Source organism: Metopolophium dirhodum, chromosome 8 (genome assembly GCF_019925205.1).
Source record: "Metopolophium dirhodum isolate CAU chromosome 8, ASM1992520v1, whole genome shotgun sequence".
NCBI lineage: Eukaryota > Metazoa > Arthropoda > Insecta > Hemiptera > Aphididae > Metopolophium > Metopolophium dirhodum.
The window spans coordinates 23,091,478-23,113,857 of NC_083567.1; the positions used below are offsets into that span (position 1 = coordinate 23,091,478).

Below are 22,380 nucleotides of genomic sequence, written 5' to 3' on the forward strand. Positions count from 1 at the left end.
GTTTTTTAGTTGGTTATTACATAAGTAATAAATAATCAAATATGTTGTCTAAAGTCTTTCAAATGATTATACTAAAATGTAGTTATCCACCGTGCTTCTAATAATATATTGTTCTTAGAGTTATACTAGTTAATAGTTATAGTCTATGATTAATTTTTACATTTTTTATCAATACTCCAATAACTATTATACGCCATTAAGGTTTGCTTTTTATTCATGACATGTATTTATTATATATTATATTTATTACTGAACCAATTATATAAGTTACCTATAATAATTGGTAACTTTTATTTTAAACATTGTATTATTGACGATTATTATCAGAAATAATAATAATTGTTGTGATTTTAAAATAATTTATTAAAACTTATTATTATACTTTACATTTAAATGCATACAGTATTAAGGGGATTCGATACCGTGATTTTCTGTTTTTGTCTGACACACACGCGACACAGGATTTTAGATGTGTTTTTTGCCGAACATACCAATTGATCTAATGAAGCTATAAGAATTATAAAAACAGATTTGAATTTGTTGTCAAGTCTACTTGAAATCAACTTCCCCACATTTTTGATTTTTTGATTTTAACTTCTCCAAAAATTAAAATATGAAAATGTTTAAATACTTTTTTTAATATGATATTTTTGGGGATGTGGGAAATAATATCAAATATGTGGGAAAGTCGATTTTAAGTAGACTTGATGACAAATTCAAATCTGTATTCAGAATTCTTATCGCGTCAATTGATCAATTGGAATGTTTGGCAAAAATCACGTCTAAAATACTATGTCGCACGTGTGTTAGACAAAAACATGATATCGAATCCCCTTGTTTTGTGAAAAATATTATATTTATGTTGAAAAATTATAAAGTAAAATTGAAACATCAAGCATTTGTGTATCAATACATACAGACAACAATTTGAATCTCAAATGACTAGGTACTTTTTCATATTGGTGTGTATTTAATAGTATTACATTATTAATAAATAATATTGTTTGAAATATATTTGTAAATGCCTGTATTGAAAAATAAAAATAACCAGTTACTTTTCTAACAATTCACTCAGATGTTTTTATTTATTGGAAAAACCTGAATACTTTTTTCTTTACTAAAATATAATATAAGTTGCCTAAGGTTCTGAGTGTGAGAAAAGAACTGAGGAGTTCTAGTTTTGTACACAGTTAAAGATTCAATTTGTGATCATGATTTTGTAATATACCTAATGTACATTTTTGGGCAAGAAGTGCCTTAATTGAATTTTAGATTCTGAGTGGAGCGATGAATGTATTGATTTTTCAATGATGTGTTTTTTTTTATGTTTCATTTTTTTTTTTGTGTGTGTGTCAAAGAGTAGGTAATATTACTCTAGGTCTGTGTACACGATAAGTAGTCGAAATAATGCTTTGATTTTCAACTTCAGTATCTAGTGACTTGTTTATTAGGAAATTGAATCTAGTTGGTCGCAAAAGTTTTTAAAAGCGCCGGGCAAAAAAAAAATTAAGGAAAACCAGGAATTTTTACTCAAAACCAATTTTGGTTTTTGGTGTAACTCTAAAACAAATGACCGTAGACTTATTAAATTTTCACCGAATGTTTATATTTACATTTGCTATACTCAAAGTCAAATTAAATTTTTATGAGCGTTTGAAGTTCAAATTTGTACAATATTGAATATTCATTCGATTTCTCAATTTCTCATGTAGAGATTTCCTTATTTTGTTGATTCAAAAATGAATAACTATAGACATTTAAAATTTACACCATATCTTTATTTTATCATTTTCTATACTTAATATAATTTTCAAAATATATGACTTGTTTAGGCTGGTGTTTACGGACATTTTCAATTTCCAATTTTTTTAGGTTTTTTTTTCTATAAATGTCAATAAAATTGTTTGTTGGGAAAAAAGCTTGAAAATGTATTACAAGGCTCCTATATTATATTCTTACTATACCTAGCTATGGAAAAATATTAGGAATACATAGGCACAATTTTTTTTATAATCATATTGACAAAATGTATCAAATTTAAAATTTAAAAATTTATAAAATGTTCAACTTTTATAGGTAAGAATTGAGAATTTAAAACAAGGTTCAATGTAAGTAGTTAATTCTGTAGTTATTTTATGTTCAAATTCAGACAAAATTAGATACTTAAACTAAGAAGAACGATTTTAGTTTTGTGTTACATTTATAAATATTATTCGTGGGTACTTGAAATTTCTAAGGTATATTATTATAATATACAAATAGGATAATAAACAAATAGTAATAATTCAACTTAACTGGCTACCATATGAATAGTAACTATATAAAATATCAAAGAAAGGCTGACAAACCATCTTCGCTCAGAATCGTTTCCCATATACAATATTATATCATTGAATTCAAATTTAACACCATCCATTACAGTGACCCACTTGTAACCTACTGCACAGCAGAGCTTCACCCACTTGCTCGCCTTCTTTTAATTAGAAATTTTACTTTTATTAAAAAAATTAAAAATATAATTGGGTGAAAACTGCTGGAATTTAATAAACATAATATACAATAAATCATGTAAGTTTAATTGGTCGTAGAATATTTCTAAAACTACTGGCCGTTTTTATCCTAAGTCAAGTGTTCTAGTATAAAGCATTTTGATTTAACATGGATAGTGACAGAGAAAATCAATAGTAAAAACATGGTAGGTTAGCATAGTGGTGAAGACAGAGTAAGTAGTAACCGTTGTGGCATTGTACAAACCATTATTCATGCTCTATCTACTGAATTTATAAAAAAACTTATTTGTGCAGGATACAGTGCACACCTTCAAAATAATACAAAATGGAATTTTATATTCTGTTATTGCCAGTGGCGCACATTGGAGGGTTCAAGGGTAGCAGCTGCTACCCCTGATTTTTTTGGCAGGTGGGTGGGTGGACCCTTGGCTCCAAAATATTTACATCATAAAAATTCTACTACGTATAAAAATATTGAAAATAAACTATTTAATAATTATAGGCTATAATAATTAGTCTATTAGCCTATATAGAGGTAACCGATTCAGTATGCTACCCCTATTTGTTTTTGAGTGTGCGCCATTGGTTATTGCTACACATATTTGTTTAATTGATGCTTGGTATTTATAGATTTTGATCTTAAATTCCATAGTAAATAGAATTCAAAACTAAATCTGGATTGGGATTATTTAAAATAATTATGTGTATTCAATTTTAATTAAATTTATTTTACCATAAAAAAAAAAAAAAACATTTTTATAAGAAATATACAGACAAGGTGTAAAAATTTTTTTTTATGTATTTGAAGTATTATACAACTCTTCTAACTTCAAAAAATCGTTTTAAATAATAAACTTGACCAACAGTCATTGAAAGCAATACAAACGATTCAAAGAATGACCACATCACAACACGTTTATTTGTAGATTCATTAATAGCTCTGTGATTTCTATCGCGCACATTCATATATTCTTGTTCGTGTTTAACACTAGTTAATGCAGATCCCAGACTTCGAAGCATGGTCTCTAGTTTTTTATGTTCACCTTCTTCGCCAGCTGTAAAATGATAACAATTATTTTTATTATATTTTCATCTAAATAATGACACAATTAGGTATACACAGAAATTGACAGTCTTGTTGTAATTATAGCATTACAAAGAAATATGTTGTTTTATAGTGTTTGAATAAATGCTAAGACAACACAATACAATAGTAACAGGCAGTCTACTCTATTCAGTTTAAGAGTGCACCAGTTTGCCCATATGCTACTGCCCGCTGTACATTGCCGGATCCCCTGATTGATAATTTAGAAACAATCGTATGCTGCCATCACACGTTCAGAAACAATTGTTACTAACCATACACCGTTTTCGTTTCTGCTGCCATAAGTCGTACACCAAGACCAATAATCGGTAGTGGGGAGATTTACACGGACACAACGAGTTTTCATCCACCGCTTGAAATACTCTTAAACTGAATAGATTTTATCACTATAGCACCATAGAGAATTGCATTTAGACAGTAATAATAATGTTTAACAGGACGTTACACCAACATTTGTTGTCTCCGTCTTACAAGTGTGTAACATAGCAAATTGTATGCTCAACAGAACACGTGTAGCTCCATTACTTTAAGAATTATTGTGAATATACCTCTTATAAAATTTAAACTTAAGATTATTATCTAGGCAATCTAATGGGATTTTTGTTATATTTAAATTTTAAAGCGAGCTATGAGTATTTTAAAATTTAAATAGAACAAAAATCCCAAGAGAATGCCTAGATAATAATCTTACGTTTATATTTTATAAGAGGTCAATTCACTTTAATTCTTAACCTAATGGACCTACATGTGTCTTGATGAGAGTACAATTTGTTATGTTACACACTTTTAAGACGGAGACAAAAAATGCCAGTGTAACGTCCTCTTAATGTAACATTTAATGCCAGGTGATGATAATCGACATAAACTTGTAGGTACTCAGCATTTAATATATATATAATAAATTCATAAATGTTGAATTTGTTAGTTCATTAGTTTTTAAATTAACAAATCAAATAAATAAACAACAATATTTTAATTGCAGTAGTCACCCTATTTTAAAACTAAAATATAAAGCTAATTTATGCAATCTTAACATAATTACTTGGACTATCTTTTTCTAGATCCACTTTTTCTGGTTCAGTTACTTCCATACTGAATAGAACTACTTTTGGTGTCATTGTAGACATTTGATTACTGAAACAGTATGTGTATGCCCCTTTCTTAGTGGCAGCGAATGTATACTTTCCACTAGACTCCCTCAATCCTTCGTATATTAATTCACCATCGGGATCAATAATTTTGACATCAATATCCAGGAAACCACCCTCAGATATTTCATACATGAGACCTAAATAAAAAATGAATAAATATTACAACAATAAGCAATAATGTGTGTTAGGTTACTACACATTCGTGTAAGACTGCAATGACAAACAACATACCCAATTTAGAACCGACTTCGACTTTGTCGAAAAAACATTCTTCAGCGTGAGCGTCAACGGTCAAAAAATAGCTCAACCCTTGTTGAAATACACTGAATAATGTAAGGAACTGAGTTAAATACAATAGCGGTTTCTGCATTTTTACGCTACACGTCGTCTAATTATATTTGAACACCTACAAATGTATTAAAATAACATGACATAAAAATTAAAAATCTAAAATGATATACAGGAAAATAACTTCACGATTTACATTACTCTACAACTCATCAACATAATATTCGGTGTTGGTGTTATTATCATCGTTATCGTTACTGTTTTGATATGATACACGTCATCGAATGAGGAACCGTCACAACCGAATAAGTTATACCACAGAATAGATTAAATAGACCACGCAGAAGTTATACTCAAACTAATCGAATGTCTTTTTGTACGAAATTGTATGATCTCCTGCATGGTTGCATACAAACATTACAAATTTACAAACCATAGGCAAATTATAACAAAATATAAGACGAATCGAATTCTTAACTCATTTTCAAATTTCAATATTCAATACTTAATCATTATTAATTACACACGGATAGGAAAAACGTTTCTGGGCAGACACGTGTCAGCACTGTCTCAGCCTCTACTTCTAAATTTCTAGTGAGTATTGAGTTGTAACTTAATTGATACTTACTAGTTACTTGAGTTGATATTTTATAATTGTATTTCTATTAATATTGGTAATTTATTTTTCTATTATTAACGAGTAACGACTAAACAGTAGGTTAAACTAAACTAATTTATCTTAAAAACATCACATACCTACCTATTATATTAAGGAATTACTACCTAAATATGAAATTTCTCCAGGAAACTATTTTGACAATTTTCAATTAATCCGGCAAAGGTAGCGGACAGCTAACCAATAACCATAATCCCAATAATTGTTCACTCTAACTTGTACGTAGGTATCTGTTAGTTTGTTTAAATCAATCTAATCGATCATTATATACATATTTTAACCACGTTGTTTTTTTGGCTTCTCCCTTATTTATGAATAAAATATAATAAAAATAATACACCGTATTAACTGCGTTAGTGAATTAGTGAAATAGTGTGAATATAGACCATACAGTAAATATTAATTATTATAATATTTTGAATTACATCATTACTTACAAGTTATAACTAAAACCGTTATCTACCTATCCAATTTCGACAAAATTTAAACCTCAAGTCTGAAAAAAATATGTATGTATTTTCGATATTATTATAGAATGCTCTAAGAACAAAGTTTATCGTACGGGCAAACAGTGTATTAAATTTTAAAGCTTTTTGACTTTTTTATTTTTATTTAAAATAAACAATTTATACCTTAGTGGCACAATAGGCTTATGTGGTTAGAGTATACATATAAATTAATTTTAATAATCATTTCCACAATATTAAAATAATTAAATATTAACAGGCTACACTTGATGTGAGAAGTCAGCCACTGATGACACTCATTAATTTACTTTTTTTTTTTATTAAATTATTTAAATAAAACTGGTGCTCTGTCTTCGGATTAGCTGATGGGAGGGGATGAACAAGTAGGTCACGACACCATTTAGACGTTTGGGTGGGTTTCCAGGAATAGACGGGACTGCGAGATGTCGTATTAACCTGTTGCCTGTTGGTGGTAAGACGATTGTGGAAGTGTTGGTATATGTGCTAAGATTCTTCGTGCACTAATTTTATTTTTAAATCGGAGTGGATAGTGTGGTTTGAGACGTAAGGAGGGGCATTTAAAAGTTTCCTAAGTGTTATTTTTTGAAAGGTTTGTATTTTATTTATGTTGAATTATTTTGCATTACCCCATAACTGTATACCATATGTCCAGACTGGTTTGATTTAAGATTTATATATGAAGAGTTTTATGTTGATATTAGAGTAGGTATTTGTTATTGTTAATAAATGTTTTGAGAAGGCTTAATCGAGAGTTTAGATATAGTCATTTAGATTTAATATGCTGGGCCCAGGTTAATCTGCGATCTTGAGTTAGCCCAAGATATTTTTTTATATTTGTATTGTGAATTTTATATTATATTAGCTTAGCGCTACTAACGTATATTAATTATAATGATAGGTCATAGGTACAGGTAGCGACTGGCAAGTCAAAACTAGTTTTATACTCAGTCCGCAGTCGATTTTGTGTTTTGTATGTAATTCAAAAATTGATATCTGTACTCTATAGAGTATAGGGCATGTTTTTTTTAACAAATATTTGTATTAGCATTTTCTAGACTGACAGCTGATAGGTATAACTATAATTTTCAAAATATTTCGGCTCGTATTGTCCTATTTGGTGCGTGGTTTAATTTATAGTTGTATGGTTAAAACTTAAAATTACAGCTTGTAAAATATGTTCTCATGTATTTACCAGGGTCCAGGGTCCAGGTTCCGTTCTTACAATGTCCGGTTAAAGCTAACTGACACTTAACCGGCCGAATTCTGCCGGTAAAAAAATCTGTTATCAGTCGGTTAGCGTTAACCGACACTATTTACCGGACATTGTAAGAACGGCCCTAACATGTATTAAATAAACTAGTACAGATTTATTAGAAATCGCAAATCCATGTTTCGATATTTTTATGTACTATGTACTTGAGTATGTAGATTGTAGTCAAGCCGAGTTCCCACTTCTCACTAGGTATTGCCGTACTGTCGTGTCGAATAGCCATATAGCTGTATATAGGAGAGACGTAATTTAGGATTTCAGAGCCATAGGATCGTATACTGTATAGTTTTTTTCTTTTTTTTAATTAGTCATTGAGCCCAGCAACTTTATGGCCATTAGCTGTTTGTTTGTTTTATTTGTAGGGGAGGATACTGTTGGTTGGTAAACACGTGTGTGTGGTTTTTGGCAGATTTTCAAGTGGGCACCCGTAGGTATCTGCCATGCCCGGGTGGAGGATGGCGGAATTTGTACTCCGGACACCGTGACTTGTCCGAAGAAAAATGCCGCCCATGGCCGAGGAATCGAACTCGGGCCGACTGCGTCGCAGCCGACGCCTTAGTCCGCTCGGCCACTCAGTCCCCCACCGTATAGTTTATAGCAACATAATATTATATAACTGGTATTTTTTAAATAAAATTGTATATAGTGTGATTCCTTCAAATGCCTACACACATTATTTATGAAAAGTTTCAAATTTTTTAAAAATAATTTGATGTTATATGTTGTTTTGAAATGACATCAAATTATGTAAACAGAATATTTTCAAATAATTTAAAACTGAAATTATCAGTATAGATCTTAAAAGAATCCCCTGATATATTCCATTCCGTCACCGGTTACAGTCTGTATCTATACAACAAAGAGTTTTCCTAAATTAGTTAATCACATAAAATACAACACAATATTTTTGGTAAGTACCTACGTAGGTATATAATAGCCAATAGGGCATGGTATCCTCTGGCTTCTAAATATATATAATGATTAATGTTATACGTTTCTAAAAAACTAAAAAAAAATTTAGTATAGATCCATTTTACATATCAGATATCTTAAAAATTTAATTTAAAAAAAGAGATGCTCAATTCCTTAATCAAAAGTTGGTATCTACTTTTCGGTTACTCTACTCCGGCGGCCAATAGACTGGTTAGCCGCTGGCGGAAATTTCGAATCTATTATCATACTACGATCTGTTTAGTGCTTACTGTTTAGTATTTATTTCGATGTTATGCAGGTCAAGAAAAATAAATACCCACTGTCCCACTACCAGAAAAAAGGCTCTCTATTAGTTACATAATTTTAGCAACCCCTACAATGTTTCATCTATATATTATACATGTATGCATCATATCGTATTATATCGTATTATATTATATATTATATTAATATGGTAATTAATCATTTACACGTTTACATGTTATATTGTTATGATGTCAATTATATTAGGTACCTACTTTAGATTTAATGTTATAAAGTAAAATGATAAGTCATAAGTGGTATTATCTCTTGACTCTTTGAGAGTTAGTGATATTATATTTAATGAGTATAATAGGTGCCTGATATAATTGTGTAGGGACTAAAGTGAGTTTATAACAGGGCGTGGTTTAACAACAACAGGATTTGGACAATGTGTTATGTGTATATGTAGACTACTGCTGTACCACATAGGTATGATATTATATTATGTTATGCCTCCACCATAATAACAATATGTACTGCGCCTAATTCGTATTTGTATATTACAATTTTATTATTTGTGTATTACATTCAGCTATATGGTATTATAAAAGTACGATCAAAACACTTATTATTTTTAACTTTGTTTTGAGAGGGATATGATTCAATTTCATTATTTGTTGCAGTCGTCGTACGCGGTACCTACGCATATTATATAATATACTTACGATCACAAAATGGCAGATTCAACGGTAGACATATGCCCCACAATAAACAAGGATCAGGTTGCGGACATTTTGAAAAACGATTACGGTTTTATCAATGGAAAAATCCAAGAATTGGATGGTTACGATGATAAAAACTATTACATTACAGTACGTATGATGTATAATTATTACTTGGTAGGAACTAGGTAGCCAGGTAGGCACCCTAGTATAAATATACCTATAAGGTAGGTATGTAATTACCAAAATTGTTTACAATTTGAATTCACATATTATATATTTCACAATATGTAAATACAACATACTGATTATACAGATTAAGTTGATTTTTAAAGGTACATTCAATCATTCATACATTCAAAAAAAGGTAATTTCGCGTGAAGGCAGAGCTAAATCATAGGTTTTTAAATTTTCCTTATTACATACCGCATAGGTACGTCGTACGTGTATCGTATATGATAGTATCACATATATTAGTATCATAATGATACTATGGTGTAATACCATATTATTGTTCTATGGTATTAGGGATGAGTGATAACTACAAATCAAAACTATACTTTGTCAGCTGTCCAGTCTCTTCAGCGGGAGAAATGGAAAATGCGCCGCGTCCCGACAAAAATCGTTTATTCAACGCAACCCCAATCCCCCTCCCCACATACGACACTGCTATAACCATAGATAATAAAGATATAGATAGGACATAATGGTCTTATCAGCGGTCTTCGAGGGGAACAATTGAGGCCAAATAAAGTATACCTATATCGAGTATCGACTATCAATCACGTCTATGGCTCCTTTGCCTCCCCCTCCGGGAACGCGGTCTCAAATATATTTAACATAGCCGTGGCCTATCCATATCTGTAATATCTATGGCTATAACGGAACCGTTGACGTATAGGCAGGATACGAGGCCCGAGGTCCGTCGACGTGGGATACGCAGAATTATTGGTGTGATCTCTCGCGCGCTAGGCAGATTAGGTTAAAATTTTAATTTTTTTTTATTGGTTTTCATAATGATCAATCTATAAAATGTTAAGATCTTCATACCTTTGAACCTTTCTGTTATTTATTTATTGCGAAATTAATATACAGTATATAGATCCCAGAAGTCCCGTATCGCCCTTAGTATCTTCGTGGAAAATCAATATATTTAAATGCAGTTTTTTTTACAGTAATAAATATGAAAATTCTGATTGAATAGGAAATATTCCGATTTTTTTTTTCAAAAATTCAAAAATAACCAACAATTTTTATAGGCCTTCAAATTATTTTAATTTCCAAGTTAGGCGTTTTGTTGATTATATTTTTTAAAACAATTCAAAATAAGCGGATGTTGCTCTGCTGTACAGTAGGTTTTAAGTGGGTCACTATAAAGGATGGTGTTAAATTTGAATTCAATAATATATTATCATTGTATAAGAAAAACGATTCTGAGCGAAAACGGTCAGTCAGCCTATGATATTACTAAGTATATTTGATGATATTATTGAGAATAAAGTAATTTATATACAAGGTGTCCCGTGAGGATTTACCACCCATTGCAATATCTCCTGAAATAATGGAGATATCATAATTCTGGTTTTTTAATAAGACTCACAGGGACAAGAACCACAAACATTTCATGTTTTAATTTATTTTATTGTTTTGGTAAAAAAGTTAAAAAATATATTTTTTATTTGTTTTAAAAAAAATTGAAGATAGCCATTTTGTAGAGTTCATTTTTCTAAAAATATTGACGTTTCAACATTTTAATTTCATTAATCTCCTGGTTTTTAATATTTTTTCTAGTCTTGAAAAAAAATGCGAATTATTTAATACCATACTAGGATGTAACGTATTCATTATGACGTTTTTTTCGCGGTCCAACGTAGATAACAAATTGAGGCCGTTTACTTACATTTTTGTATAGTATGATTAGGTATATATTTATATCTATAATAGTCATAATAGAGATAATCAGATGATCGATATAAGTACCCATTAGTATCTATGCGAATCACACAAAACTGGGTGGCCATATTCCTAGTTAGCAATCCGTAGAGACTGGTGACCATAATATTACAAAAGTTTTTAAAAATTACATTCCAATTTTAAATAATTATGTTTTTATTTTTTCCATTATAGTAATTACTATAATTAGTAACAGAATATTATAATATATTATTTTTTACATTTCATACCATAAAACTTCATACACTCACTTTAAAATGATATTAAAGAATATAAAATTGAGAATTGTTTATACATTTACATAATTTTCAATGTTCTTACATTTGATGCATAGTCTATCTACATCCTAATTCCCAATACATTTCTTTAAATAGTAAGTATAAAATTAAAAAAACTTATTATTTATAAACGTTTTAACAGTTATTGTTATACAATGCATAGCAGGTATACATAATACATTTATTTAAATAGAAGGTGATAAATAATAATACATTTACAATAAAAAGTATTTATTATTTAAAAATATTTATACAGTTGTTATTATAAAATAATAATAATAATAATTCTTTTTTTTAAGAGAAAAAAAATTCTAATTACAAATAATACAATATTGTTGAAGAATGTTGAGTTCTTTTTTAATTTGTACCTACATACTATCTCAATCTAAGTAAGAAACTCACTTTTGGCCATTTACTAATTTTAATTCAATAACATTCTGTTATAATTAGCCCTATATGTATTACATTATACATATTATAACGTAGGTTCTTTCACTAATTCTGCTAGTCAGTGGCGTGACAAAGGACTTTATTTGAGGCACGTGCTTCAGTTTAAAGGGTGGTGGGTGTTTAGGAGACTAGAGGCATTTCACATATTATAATAATTTATTAAGTGTATAATAAGACTAAGTCAATCTTTCTCAGATACCATTTACGTAAATACATAATTACTTAAATAAGTATTTATAATTTATTACTTAGGTATATAAATTATTGTGCCTCATAAGTTAATGAAGTTTACCATGCCACTGCTGCTAGTTGACGAATAAAATAAAATTCAACACCTATTAATACAAGTTAACAATTTGTTCAAAACAAATAAAAGTATTATTATAATATTACGTAACGGTTTGCAACTAGCGGAGTATTCATGTATAATACAATAAACTCCTAAATGTGTCAAACAATTTAACCATCATTATAAGAAAAATAATGTCACATATGTCATGTAGAACATTTTAAAATATGTATAATAATATATTAATATGTAAGTATAATGTCTATTTTTAGAAGAATCATTGACTTTGTATGTTATTTACTTAAGTCTGGCAATATTTAAATCTTAAAAGGGATTTCAATTATACTTTGTATTAATTTTCTAATACAATATCTGCAATAATAATTGTATGCATCACTTACAATACTTGTTATACAATACAGATTTTTTTTTATAATACAATCAATGGGCCATCAGAAAATTAGCCATGGGCTGCGTGTTTGACATGCCCTTCTTACACTAAAATATATAAAGGGTCTTCAGCCTCAAATCAAAGTGAAAGATCACAATGAGCGTTAACTCATAATTTAATAGTTCTCCAATTTTATATGTTAATTTTCTTTAATCTTTTTAACAATTTTTTTATAATTTACCATTTACATTTTTTTTTTTTTGATAAAATCAAACATTTGATTTATGTTGTTTTGGTGATGAACTGGATACTATTATTGATCTTCTGATTGTTGTATGTACGCATAAATTTGCATCCTCTGGGTATGATAGGTTTAACTAGTGAGTATTAGTACTATTAAATGGCAAGGTACCAAGCAATAGTAATATGCTTATTGATTATAGAACAAACTTGAAAACAATTCTAACATCACCAAAAATACTTGAATGTTGACAAGAGCTTAGCTTAGATTATCCTTCAATAACTATAAGAAATAATACATTTGGGTTGAGTATAAATTAATTTAAAACAAATAATACTCACATTGTAACATAAATGTTATTTTGCTATTAGATAAATCTTCATTATATTTTATTTTGAAAATTTTTCTTGTTAAGTAATTTGTAGTTTTGAGAAATTTGAGAAATTGAAAATGTTATTTGATGTTTTATTTTTGATTTTTTGTTTAAATTACAGACTAAATGTTTATAAAGCATGATATCATAATAAAATATAGTTAAATAATAATAATTATAACTTACCAACTAATAATAGGTAGGTAGGTAGGTACCTACATAATTGTTCAAACATATTTCCAAGAATATCTTCAAAGAAATTGTGTTAAATCTGATAAGCCGATGAAAATATTCCTCATACAATACAATTTTTAATTTAATAAGTACTGCAAAATTTGTTTGAACCATAAAATAATATTAAAATTTTATTAAATAATATAATTGGTACTTTTATATATAGAGAATAATTAACATTCAAAGCACATGTTGATCTTTGTTACTTTGTAACTTTTTTATAAGTATTAAGATATCAAGCAATTACATATTGTTAAACAACGTAAACGGGACTTTACAAAATAAATTTACGATTTAGAATTTATAATATAACTAAATAGTAGGAATAATTATTTAATTATTAAAATGAAATGGTAGGTAGTCATAAATCATAATATTTTGTAATTGTAATTTTTAATCAATCGAATAATTGTTTAATTGTTGTCAGACAATACTTTGATGATCAATAAGTTCAAATCTTATCAGAAAACAATACAAGATTATAATATCAAATATTATAATAATAATATTAAATATTACGTATTTATAAGTTTACGGACAAAACACCTTTTTTTACAAAATACAAAATAAACAAAATAAATTATTTTAGCTATTGACTATAATTATTATAATATAATCGTATTTAATAATAGGTATTACAAAGATGTACATAATGATTTTTTGTACAAAAATTATTTAAAATTTTTTTAATAAATTTTGAAGAAGTAAAATAATATGCTTATTACGAGTTACACTGAGGGCGTTTGCTGACTGCACGAGCACGCGGGTCGCGGGCCACATGATTATACCGCTATGCCACTATGGTATTAAATAATTCACTGTTTTTCTAGTAACTAGAAATATATTAAAAATCAAAAGATTAATGAAATCAAAATGTTGAAACGCCAATATTTTCAGAAAAATGAACTCTACAAAATGGCTATCTTCGTTTTTTTTTAAAATATTTATATAAAAAAAAATATTTTTTAACTTTTTACCAAAACATTAAAATAAATTAAAACATGAAATATTTGTAGTTTTTGTCCCTGTGATACTAAAAAATCAGAATTATGATATCTCCATTTTTTCAGGAGATCGCAATGGGCAAATCCTCACGGGACACCATGTATTTACCCATTTACGTGGAACCTTGTTTTAAATTTTCAATCCTTAGCTATAAAAGTTGAACATTTTATACATTTTTAACTACAAAATAATAATTAAATTTTGTCAAAATTTAAACTTTAAATGCTTTAAAAAAAATTGTGATTATGTATTTTTAATATTTTTCAACTGCTATTGTAACAATATATCAGGAGCCTTGCATTAAATTTTCACGCTTTTTTATCCAACAAATGAGGTTGTAATGATATTTTAACTTACAAATTAATTAATTCATTTTATCGCCGTTAAGTACTTTTTTTTCCTAAGCCACAGGTTTAAAATAAATTCAATTTTGTAAAAATTAATTTTATAAAAAAAGAATCAGCAATGTTAAATTAATATATTAGTTATTATAGTTATATTATTTATTAGTAAATAATAATTTATAATAATAGCTATTATATTGCATATTAACAGAAAATATTATTTAACTATATTATATACGGAAATTTTATAAGGGTTACTGTTAATATTACTTTCTTACAATATTGTATCGTATCTATTGTTTGAAATTTTGAATAAAAATATGGATAACTATTAACTATTAACTTAGCTAATAGTGACACATCTCATTCAAAATGGAGTCATTTAAATAAATATTTTAAAGAAACTTTTAAAGGATATTATTATATTTTATGCCGAAAATAGCATTATAAAATACAATGTTTTTGGTAAAAATCAATTCAACTTATTGTATTACTAATAGTAAAAAACATTACTTTAATAATAATTATATATAATATACTTATTAAGGCTGATGGACTCTTTCCTCAGAATCGTTTTTCGTTTATAATGATTTTATATCATTGAGATCAAATTTAATACGCACCCATTACAATGAGTCGTATGACTCGTATATCTATGTGAAGTGGTATGGGGGTCATAACCCCACGGAGACCATATATTGTACACAATACAACATGTATATAATAATATGAATATATATGTATAATGTATATTATACTGAATACATTTGTCTATTTAAATCTTTACATCACCCCCCCCCCCACCCTTGAAAAAATCATAGATACGTTACTGGTTATTACATGCCACTGCCTAAATTAATTTTCATGTATATAGTTTAGAAAACATCAAGATTCTAGGCATGCATATTACATGCAGGATATGTCGATATTTGTGATATGATATTATTCTAATATCAATATAATATATTTATGATGATAAATCGTTATTAAGCATCACAATTTAAAATGTTGAAGAACTTTTATGTCTAGGTTGATCATATTTTTAATTTTATAAGAATAGCCAGGTCAGTGTGAACTAGGCAAAAAAAAATGTTTTGGTAGTACCTAGTATCTACTGTAGTAGGTATATTATATAGACAATAGAGTAGGTATAGGCACAGTCACACTAAGACAGAATAGATATAATTTCATCTATTCTGTGGTATAAGAACTCAATTTTAGAATCGATATTGTAATTTCTTATTTCTGTAGGTATGTCAAATTTAGGAAAAATTATCATCTTTAATGAAGAATCAACTAGGTATTCAAGACATTTGTTTAAGATATTTTGTTAAAGTATGAAAAGATAACTGATAGCCGATAGGTAAGTATTAACAATTTATTCCGTGGTATTCAATATTAATCAATAATCAGAGGTTAAAGTGGGAAAAAATTCCAGAGGAGACTAATATCTCCATATAGTTTTAAGCGTTCGATATATAATTGTATGTATAATGTCTAATGTATAAAATCCTAATTTGTTAAAGGGTACGCTTTTTAACCGCCGTCCGAGGTAGGGGGACTGAGCCCCCCCTCTACTTTAACCACTGATAATCAATAATCGAGATAAATAATACATAATGCTATATCCAAATGCAAGTAATATTAGCACAGAATAATATTATTACAATATTACCCTAAAAAAGGTGGTAAACTCTGTTATACATTGTATATATGCAAAACATTTTTTTACCTAGTTCACACTGACCTGGCTATTCTTATGAAATTAAAAATATGATCTACTTAGACATAAAAGTTCTTCAACCTTTTAAATTGAGATGCTTAATAACGATTTATCATTATAAATAATATAATTATAATATATTGATATTAGAATAATATCATATCACAAATATCCTGCATGTTATTTGCATGCCTAAAATCTTGATGTTTTCTAAATTATATAGGTAGGTACTAGGTACATGAAAATTAATTTAGGCAGTGGCGTATTTTAAAATTTTTTGTGAGGGTGGGGGAGGGGTCTAAAAAAAAGTAAGTGTATATTATTATAAAAATAGATGTAAGTAGAGTTCGGGACTAATTGTGGCACAAAAATAATCGAAATATACAGTCTTAAATAAAGATACCTGACTCATAAAATCTTACATAGGTATTATACCTACTTACCATACGCATTACGCGCAAATAGTAAATAGGGGTGGGGGGAGGGGTATCGAGACCCGGGAACCCCCCTGAAAATACGCCACTTAATTTAGGTACCTCTATAGGTACGAGGTACCTAGTATTTTTTTATAGTCCTCATGATGACTATTTATTTACATAATGTAATATATAGATGTATAATTATTATCCAAAATCCACGATAAAGTAAAGGTTAGGTAATCTATCATGTAAATATGAACATACTTATATATCAATGTATCATATTATACATTCATACAGACTACAGATGTATATAAATTATAATATTGTGCATTTGTTATTCATGGAAATTTGAAAGCAATCAAATTAACTTTAATCTAAAAACATTTTTACTTCTATAAGTATTAAATAAGTCGTAACTCATAAGTAAAAAAAAAAATCAATTTAATCATTATGGTCAATATTCAACCTAACCTGCAACCTTAATTTGTATTTTGATGACATACAGGATGTTGAAAAATACACTGAAGAAATTGAATTTCCAATAGACGGAATAGTCGTAAAATTCATAAATTCAATAGACTCGAAGAATTTGTTACTTCTAGATGCACAAACGAAACTTACTCAGCATCTTGGTCAGTATTTATTTAAGATAGTTATAAATTATTAAATATTTAAAACTTTTCTTTTAGTTTATATACATCCATAGGCATATTATGTACCTACAATTTACCCATGTTATTTTATTTTTTGATCACCCTCTTTCAAAAATCATGTTTACGCCACTGGTAATAATATGTCTATAAAATATTTTAAGAGTTATCTAATACCTAAAGGTACTTACTTAATTGTTTTTAAAAATAGAACGTTCTGGAATATATTGTCCAATACCCGTGTTTAATAAATATGGAGAAAGTTATCGGTCTCACATTCTAGGTAAGTGGTATAATAACTTTTTACGCATTTTAATATTTTAGGGGCTACTTATTGTACTTTGGCAAATAATCCATAGTAAAAAGTACTATAAACTAAACTTTAGAGTCTTATGCCTGTTTTTAAAGATAACAAAATACACGCAGTCAGAGTCTACAAATATGTTAAAGGAGAAACTATGAATAAAGTTAAAATCAATTCTGAAATGACTGCAAATTTTGGTTTTTATGTTGGTCGTTTAACATCAATTCTTAAGGTAGGTTTAACATTTTTTACTTGATATGTTTTACTTATTAAAACTAAATTTATTGTATAACTATTACAATGATTTTTAGACATTTAATCATGATGGATTCCATCGAAGTCATTTGTGGGCTCTAGAGAAATGTCCAGAAGTTCTAAAATTTGTAGAAGTTTTTGATCAAGAAAAACAGCAACAAACAATTACCACAGTAATAAACAAATTTCAGTCTGATGTTTTGTTAAAAGCTGATTATCTTGAAAAAAGTTTGAGTTTATTTTAATAATATAATTATTACTTTGTTTAAAACAAATTTGTATTTGCAGGTGTTATTCATGAAGACCTCAATATGAATAATATAATCATAAAAGACAACAAAATACTTGGTATTATTGATGTAGGTGATGTTGTCCATTCATTCACAATTTTTGATTTTTCTGTTGCACTATGTTACCTAATTATGCATGAATTTAAAGACAATAATGCTAAGTTATCTAATGTACATATTAAGAATTTTGTTGAAGCTTATGAAAAACAGTACAGAAATTTAAATGATTTTGAAGTCTCCATAATACATGTAATTATACAAATTAATAATTATTAATTTATTTTAATATTTCTAATTTTTAAATGATATGTTGAAATTATTGATGACCGAGAGTAATAGAGTACATAATGTACATAGAGTTACTTATGAAATAAATTGAATTTATTAATTGAATTGAAAACATTTAATTACATATATATAACAACTATTAAAATAAAATACAACTATTAATCTAATAAAAGTCACAATATTTGAATATAAAGATAATTACTAAAAATAAATATATAACATGTAAACGATTAATTACCTATTTAAAATGCAAACATAAACAATACATTTTTAGATTCACAATATTGTAATTGAAGTCAAAATTATCAAGGTTATTACAAACCTGAAACATACAACTTTTAGGTTCATTAAAACTATATAGTTGTGTGTGGAATGACTCATAATAAGTAATCTCTTAGATCTGATGTAAAAAGTTGGAATCAACCAACCTATTTCTTTTAATATTTTGGTTCATTTATATTACCATTCAACATTTTAAAAGAAACATCATATAAGTTAAGTGTATTTTAAGCCTTGCAGGTACAATTCTAATAAAATATTAACAGTTTCTTTGACTAATAATAATTATAAAAAACTAAAAGTATTTTTTAAATAGTAAAATTGTTTGTCTTATATATTATTTATCTTATAACCATTAGTCAAATTGTAAGTCTCAAGTTATAATTGCATAGCTAAATAATTATAAATAATAAATAAATATAATAATTACTTGGTTACTCTAGGTATATGAATTCTTTTATTTAATTTCAGACTTGTATATGTGCCAGAATTTGTCAAAGTTTAGTTTTGGGTAAAAAATCAAGCCTGAGAGATTTATCAAATAGTTACATACTATCTACACAGAAGAACGGGTGGAGAGCATTAGAAGAATTAATGAACATTGAAGATGACAAATTTGTTATGTTACTGAAACATTAGTTCAAGAAATTACATTTTAAATGATTTTTATCATCATTAATGAATTTAGTTTTACATTAAGTACAATAACAATTAACTTTATAGGCATTGTTATTTGATATTTTGATAAATAGCATAGCAATAATGCAATATATTGAAACTTATATTACCAATTATACCTGCAACAAAAATACAAATACAAATAAAAAGTATTTGAAAAGTATCTGAAATACAAAGAAAGTATTTAAATATAAATATTCGAATACTTAACAAGACTGTTTAGTAGTTATAGTATTTTACACCCGTGCTGAATGTGAAATGTGAATATTCATGTCAGAACCTAATATCATTGATTATAATATCTAGTATGCTAATAATATTATTATGTCGTATTTAGATTTTTAGATTCTGAGCGGAGCGATGAATGTATTGGTTCTACAATGATGTGTATTTTTTTATTTTTGTGTCAGTGTACACGATTAGTAGTCGAAATAATGCTTCCATTTTCAACTTCAGTCTTCAGTATTTTGTTCGATGGGAAAGTGAATCTAGTTGGTACTATTGGGAGATCAAAATTCAAAAAATAATTTTCAAAAGCGCACGGAAAAACAAAATAAATATAAAGGAAAAACTGAAATTTTTACTCAAAATCGTTTTTGGCTTTTGGTGTAACTCTGAAACAAATATTTGTAAATACATGACATTTTCACTGAATACTTATATTAGCCTTTTCTATACATTTTGACTTGTTTTGAGCTGTTTACAGATATACTCAATTTCCAACTTTTTGAGGTCAATAAAACTTTATTTGTTAGGTAAAAATCTTTAAAATTTAATACAAAGCTTCTACTATATGGTTAAAATGACTATTAAAAAATATTAAAAATCCTTAGTCACAGTTTTTTTTATAAGCATTTTAAAGTTGAAATCTTGACAAAATACGGAAAAAACAGGAAAATTACCAAATTTATTTGAGTTAGAATTTCATAACATAAATCTAATGTATTAAATCTAAAATTTTAAAATGTAATACAAGATTCTTTATAGGTATTTCTACCTTTATCAAAAAAAAAAAAAAAATGTTTACAAGAAAGTCAAATAAAAATTTTAAGAGCGTTTCATGATTATATTTTTACATTTGATAATTACCCGATTTCTCATGTAGCGATTTTCTTATTTTGTCGTAAATCAAAAACGAATCACTGTAGAAAATTTGACCGGATGTTTATATTTTCTACCATACAATTTTGATACAATTTTTACACATTTTGAGCTGTTTACGGTCATTTTAAATTTTTTTAGTTTATTTTTCTATAAATTTTATTTGTTGGGCCAAAAAGCGTGAAAATTTAATACAAGGCTCATGATATATTGTAACTATATAATTTAAAGATTAAAAAGGTGGATAAGTGGATGTCGCTCTGCTGTACAGTAGGTTACAAATGGGTCACTGTAATGGATGGTGTTAAATTTGAATTCAATGATATAATATCATTGTATAAAAAAACGATTCTGAGCGAAAACGGTCAGTCAGCCTATGACATTACCAAGTATATTTGATGATATTATTGTGAATAAAGTAATTTATAAATAACCTATTTACGAGGAGCCTTGTTTTAAATTTTAAATCCTTAGCCATAAAAGTTAAACATTTTATACATTTTTAACTACAAAATAATTAATAAATTATAAATTTGATAAATGTTGTCAAAATTTGAACTTTAAATGCTTATAAAAAAAAATTGTGCCTATGTATTTTTAATATTTTTCAACTGCTATTAGAACGATATATCAGGAGCCTTATATTAAATTTTCACGCTTTTTTACCCAACAAATAAAATTTTATTGATATTTATAGAAAAAAAAACTAAAAAAATTAAAAACTAACAATGAAAAAAGAGTCAAAATTTTATGGTGTATAGAAAATGCTAATATAAACGTTTAGTGAAATTTTCAAGTATCTACAGTCATTCGTTTTTTAATTACAATAAAATAAGAAAATTGTTACATGAGAAATTGAGTGAATATCAAATGTTGTAAAAATATAAATTTCAGACGCTCATAAAAATTTAGTTTAAGTTTCTTGTAGATATTTTTTTTTTTATAAAGGTAGACAAACTTATGAGTAATCTTATATTACATTTTCAAATCTTAGATTTAAAAAGAAAAATTTTTATGAATTCTCAACTCAAAATAATTTGCTAATTTTCGTGATTTTTCAGTATTTTGTCAAAATTTGAACTTTAAATGCTTATAAATAAAAACTGTGACTAAGGGTTTTTAATTTTTTTCATCTGCCTTTGAAACAATAACCTAGGAGCCTTCTATTAAATTTTCAAGCTTTTTTACTCAACAGATAAAATTTTATTGATATTTATAGAAAAAAACTAAAAAAATTGAAAACTGACAATGTCCGTAAACAGCTCAAAAAGAGTCAAAATATTTTCAAAATTTTATGGTGTATAGAAAATACTAATATAAACATTCAGTCGAAATTTCATGTCCCTACGGTCATTTGTTTTAGTAGAGTTACACCAAAAACCAAAATCGATTTTCTCGAAAACAGATTTTGCGTAAAAATTCCAGTTTTTCCTTAATTTTTCTTTT

The 22,380-nt window shown here is 27.4% G+C and overlaps 2 protein-coding genes across 5 annotated transcripts; one reads left to right on the forward strand and one right to left on the reverse strand.

The window, feature by feature from the left end:
- Window positions 1-3,217: 3,217 nt before the first annotated feature.
- On the reverse strand, window positions 3,218-5,284 carry LOC132950900 (transmembrane emp24 domain-containing protein 2-like). The gene is made up of 3 exons (XM_061022512.1): window positions 4,998-5,284; window positions 4,658-4,903; window positions 3,218-3,565 (listed from the first exon to the last, which is right to left on the reverse strand). Exons 1-3 carry the CDS (start codon window positions 5,134-5,136, stop codon window positions 3,321-3,323), a joined length of 630 nt encoding a protein of 209 aa, XP_060878495.1. The 5' UTR covers window positions 5,137-5,284; the 3' UTR covers window positions 3,218-3,320.
- A 345-nt stretch (window positions 5,285-5,629) lies between these two features.
- LOC132950895 (hydroxylysine kinase) lies at window positions 5,630-20,489 on the forward strand. 4 transcript variants are annotated; one of them, XM_061022507.1, is made up of 8 exons: window positions 5,630-5,648; window positions 9,348-9,536; window positions 17,595-17,721; window positions 17,951-18,022; window positions 18,148-18,275; window positions 18,355-18,526; window positions 18,587-18,837; window positions 19,627-20,489. In XM_061022507.1, exons 2-8 carry the CDS (start codon window positions 9,399-9,401, stop codon window positions 19,792-19,794), a joined length of 1,056 nt encoding a protein of 351 aa, XP_060878490.1. In that variant the 5' UTR covers window positions 5,630-5,648; window positions 9,348-9,398; the 3' UTR covers window positions 19,795-20,489. The 4 variants fall into 4 exon arrangements, with proteins under 4 accessions (XP_060878490.1, XP_060878487.1, XP_060878488.1 ...); XM_061022504.1 differs by lacking the exon at window positions 5,630-5,648 and adding an exon at window positions 9,012-9,153; XM_061022505.1 differs by lacking the exon at window positions 5,630-5,648 and adding an exon at window positions 9,135-9,274.
- Window positions 20,490-22,380: the final 1,891 nt, after the last annotated feature.

Bases quoted from the DNA above. Each gene is read 5' to 3' on its own strand.
- LOC132950900 (XM_061022512.1), bottom strand. From the start codon at position 5,136: ATGCAGAAACCGCTATTGTATTTAACTCAGTTCCTTACATTATTCAGT. The intron at 4,904-4,997 runs GTATGTTGTTTG...TTTTTTATTTAG, and splicing joins CGAAGTCGGTTCTAAATTGG to GTCTCATGTATGAAATATCT. The intron at 3,566-4,657 runs GTAATTATGTTA...ATCATTTTACAG, and splicing joins TCTAGAAAAAGATAGTCCAA to CTGGCGAAGAAGGTGAACAT.
- LOC132950895 (XM_061022507.1), top strand. From the start codon at position 9,399: ATGGCAGATTCAACGGTAGACATATGCCCCACAATAAACAAGGATCAG. The intron at 17,722-17,950 runs GTCAGTATTTAT...TTTTAAAAATAG, and splicing joins GAAACTTACTCAGCATCTTG to AACGTTCTGGAATATATTGT. The intron at 18,838-19,626 runs GTAATTATACAA...ATTTAATTTCAG, and splicing joins TTGAAGTCTCCATAATACAT to ACTTGTATATGTGCCAGAAT.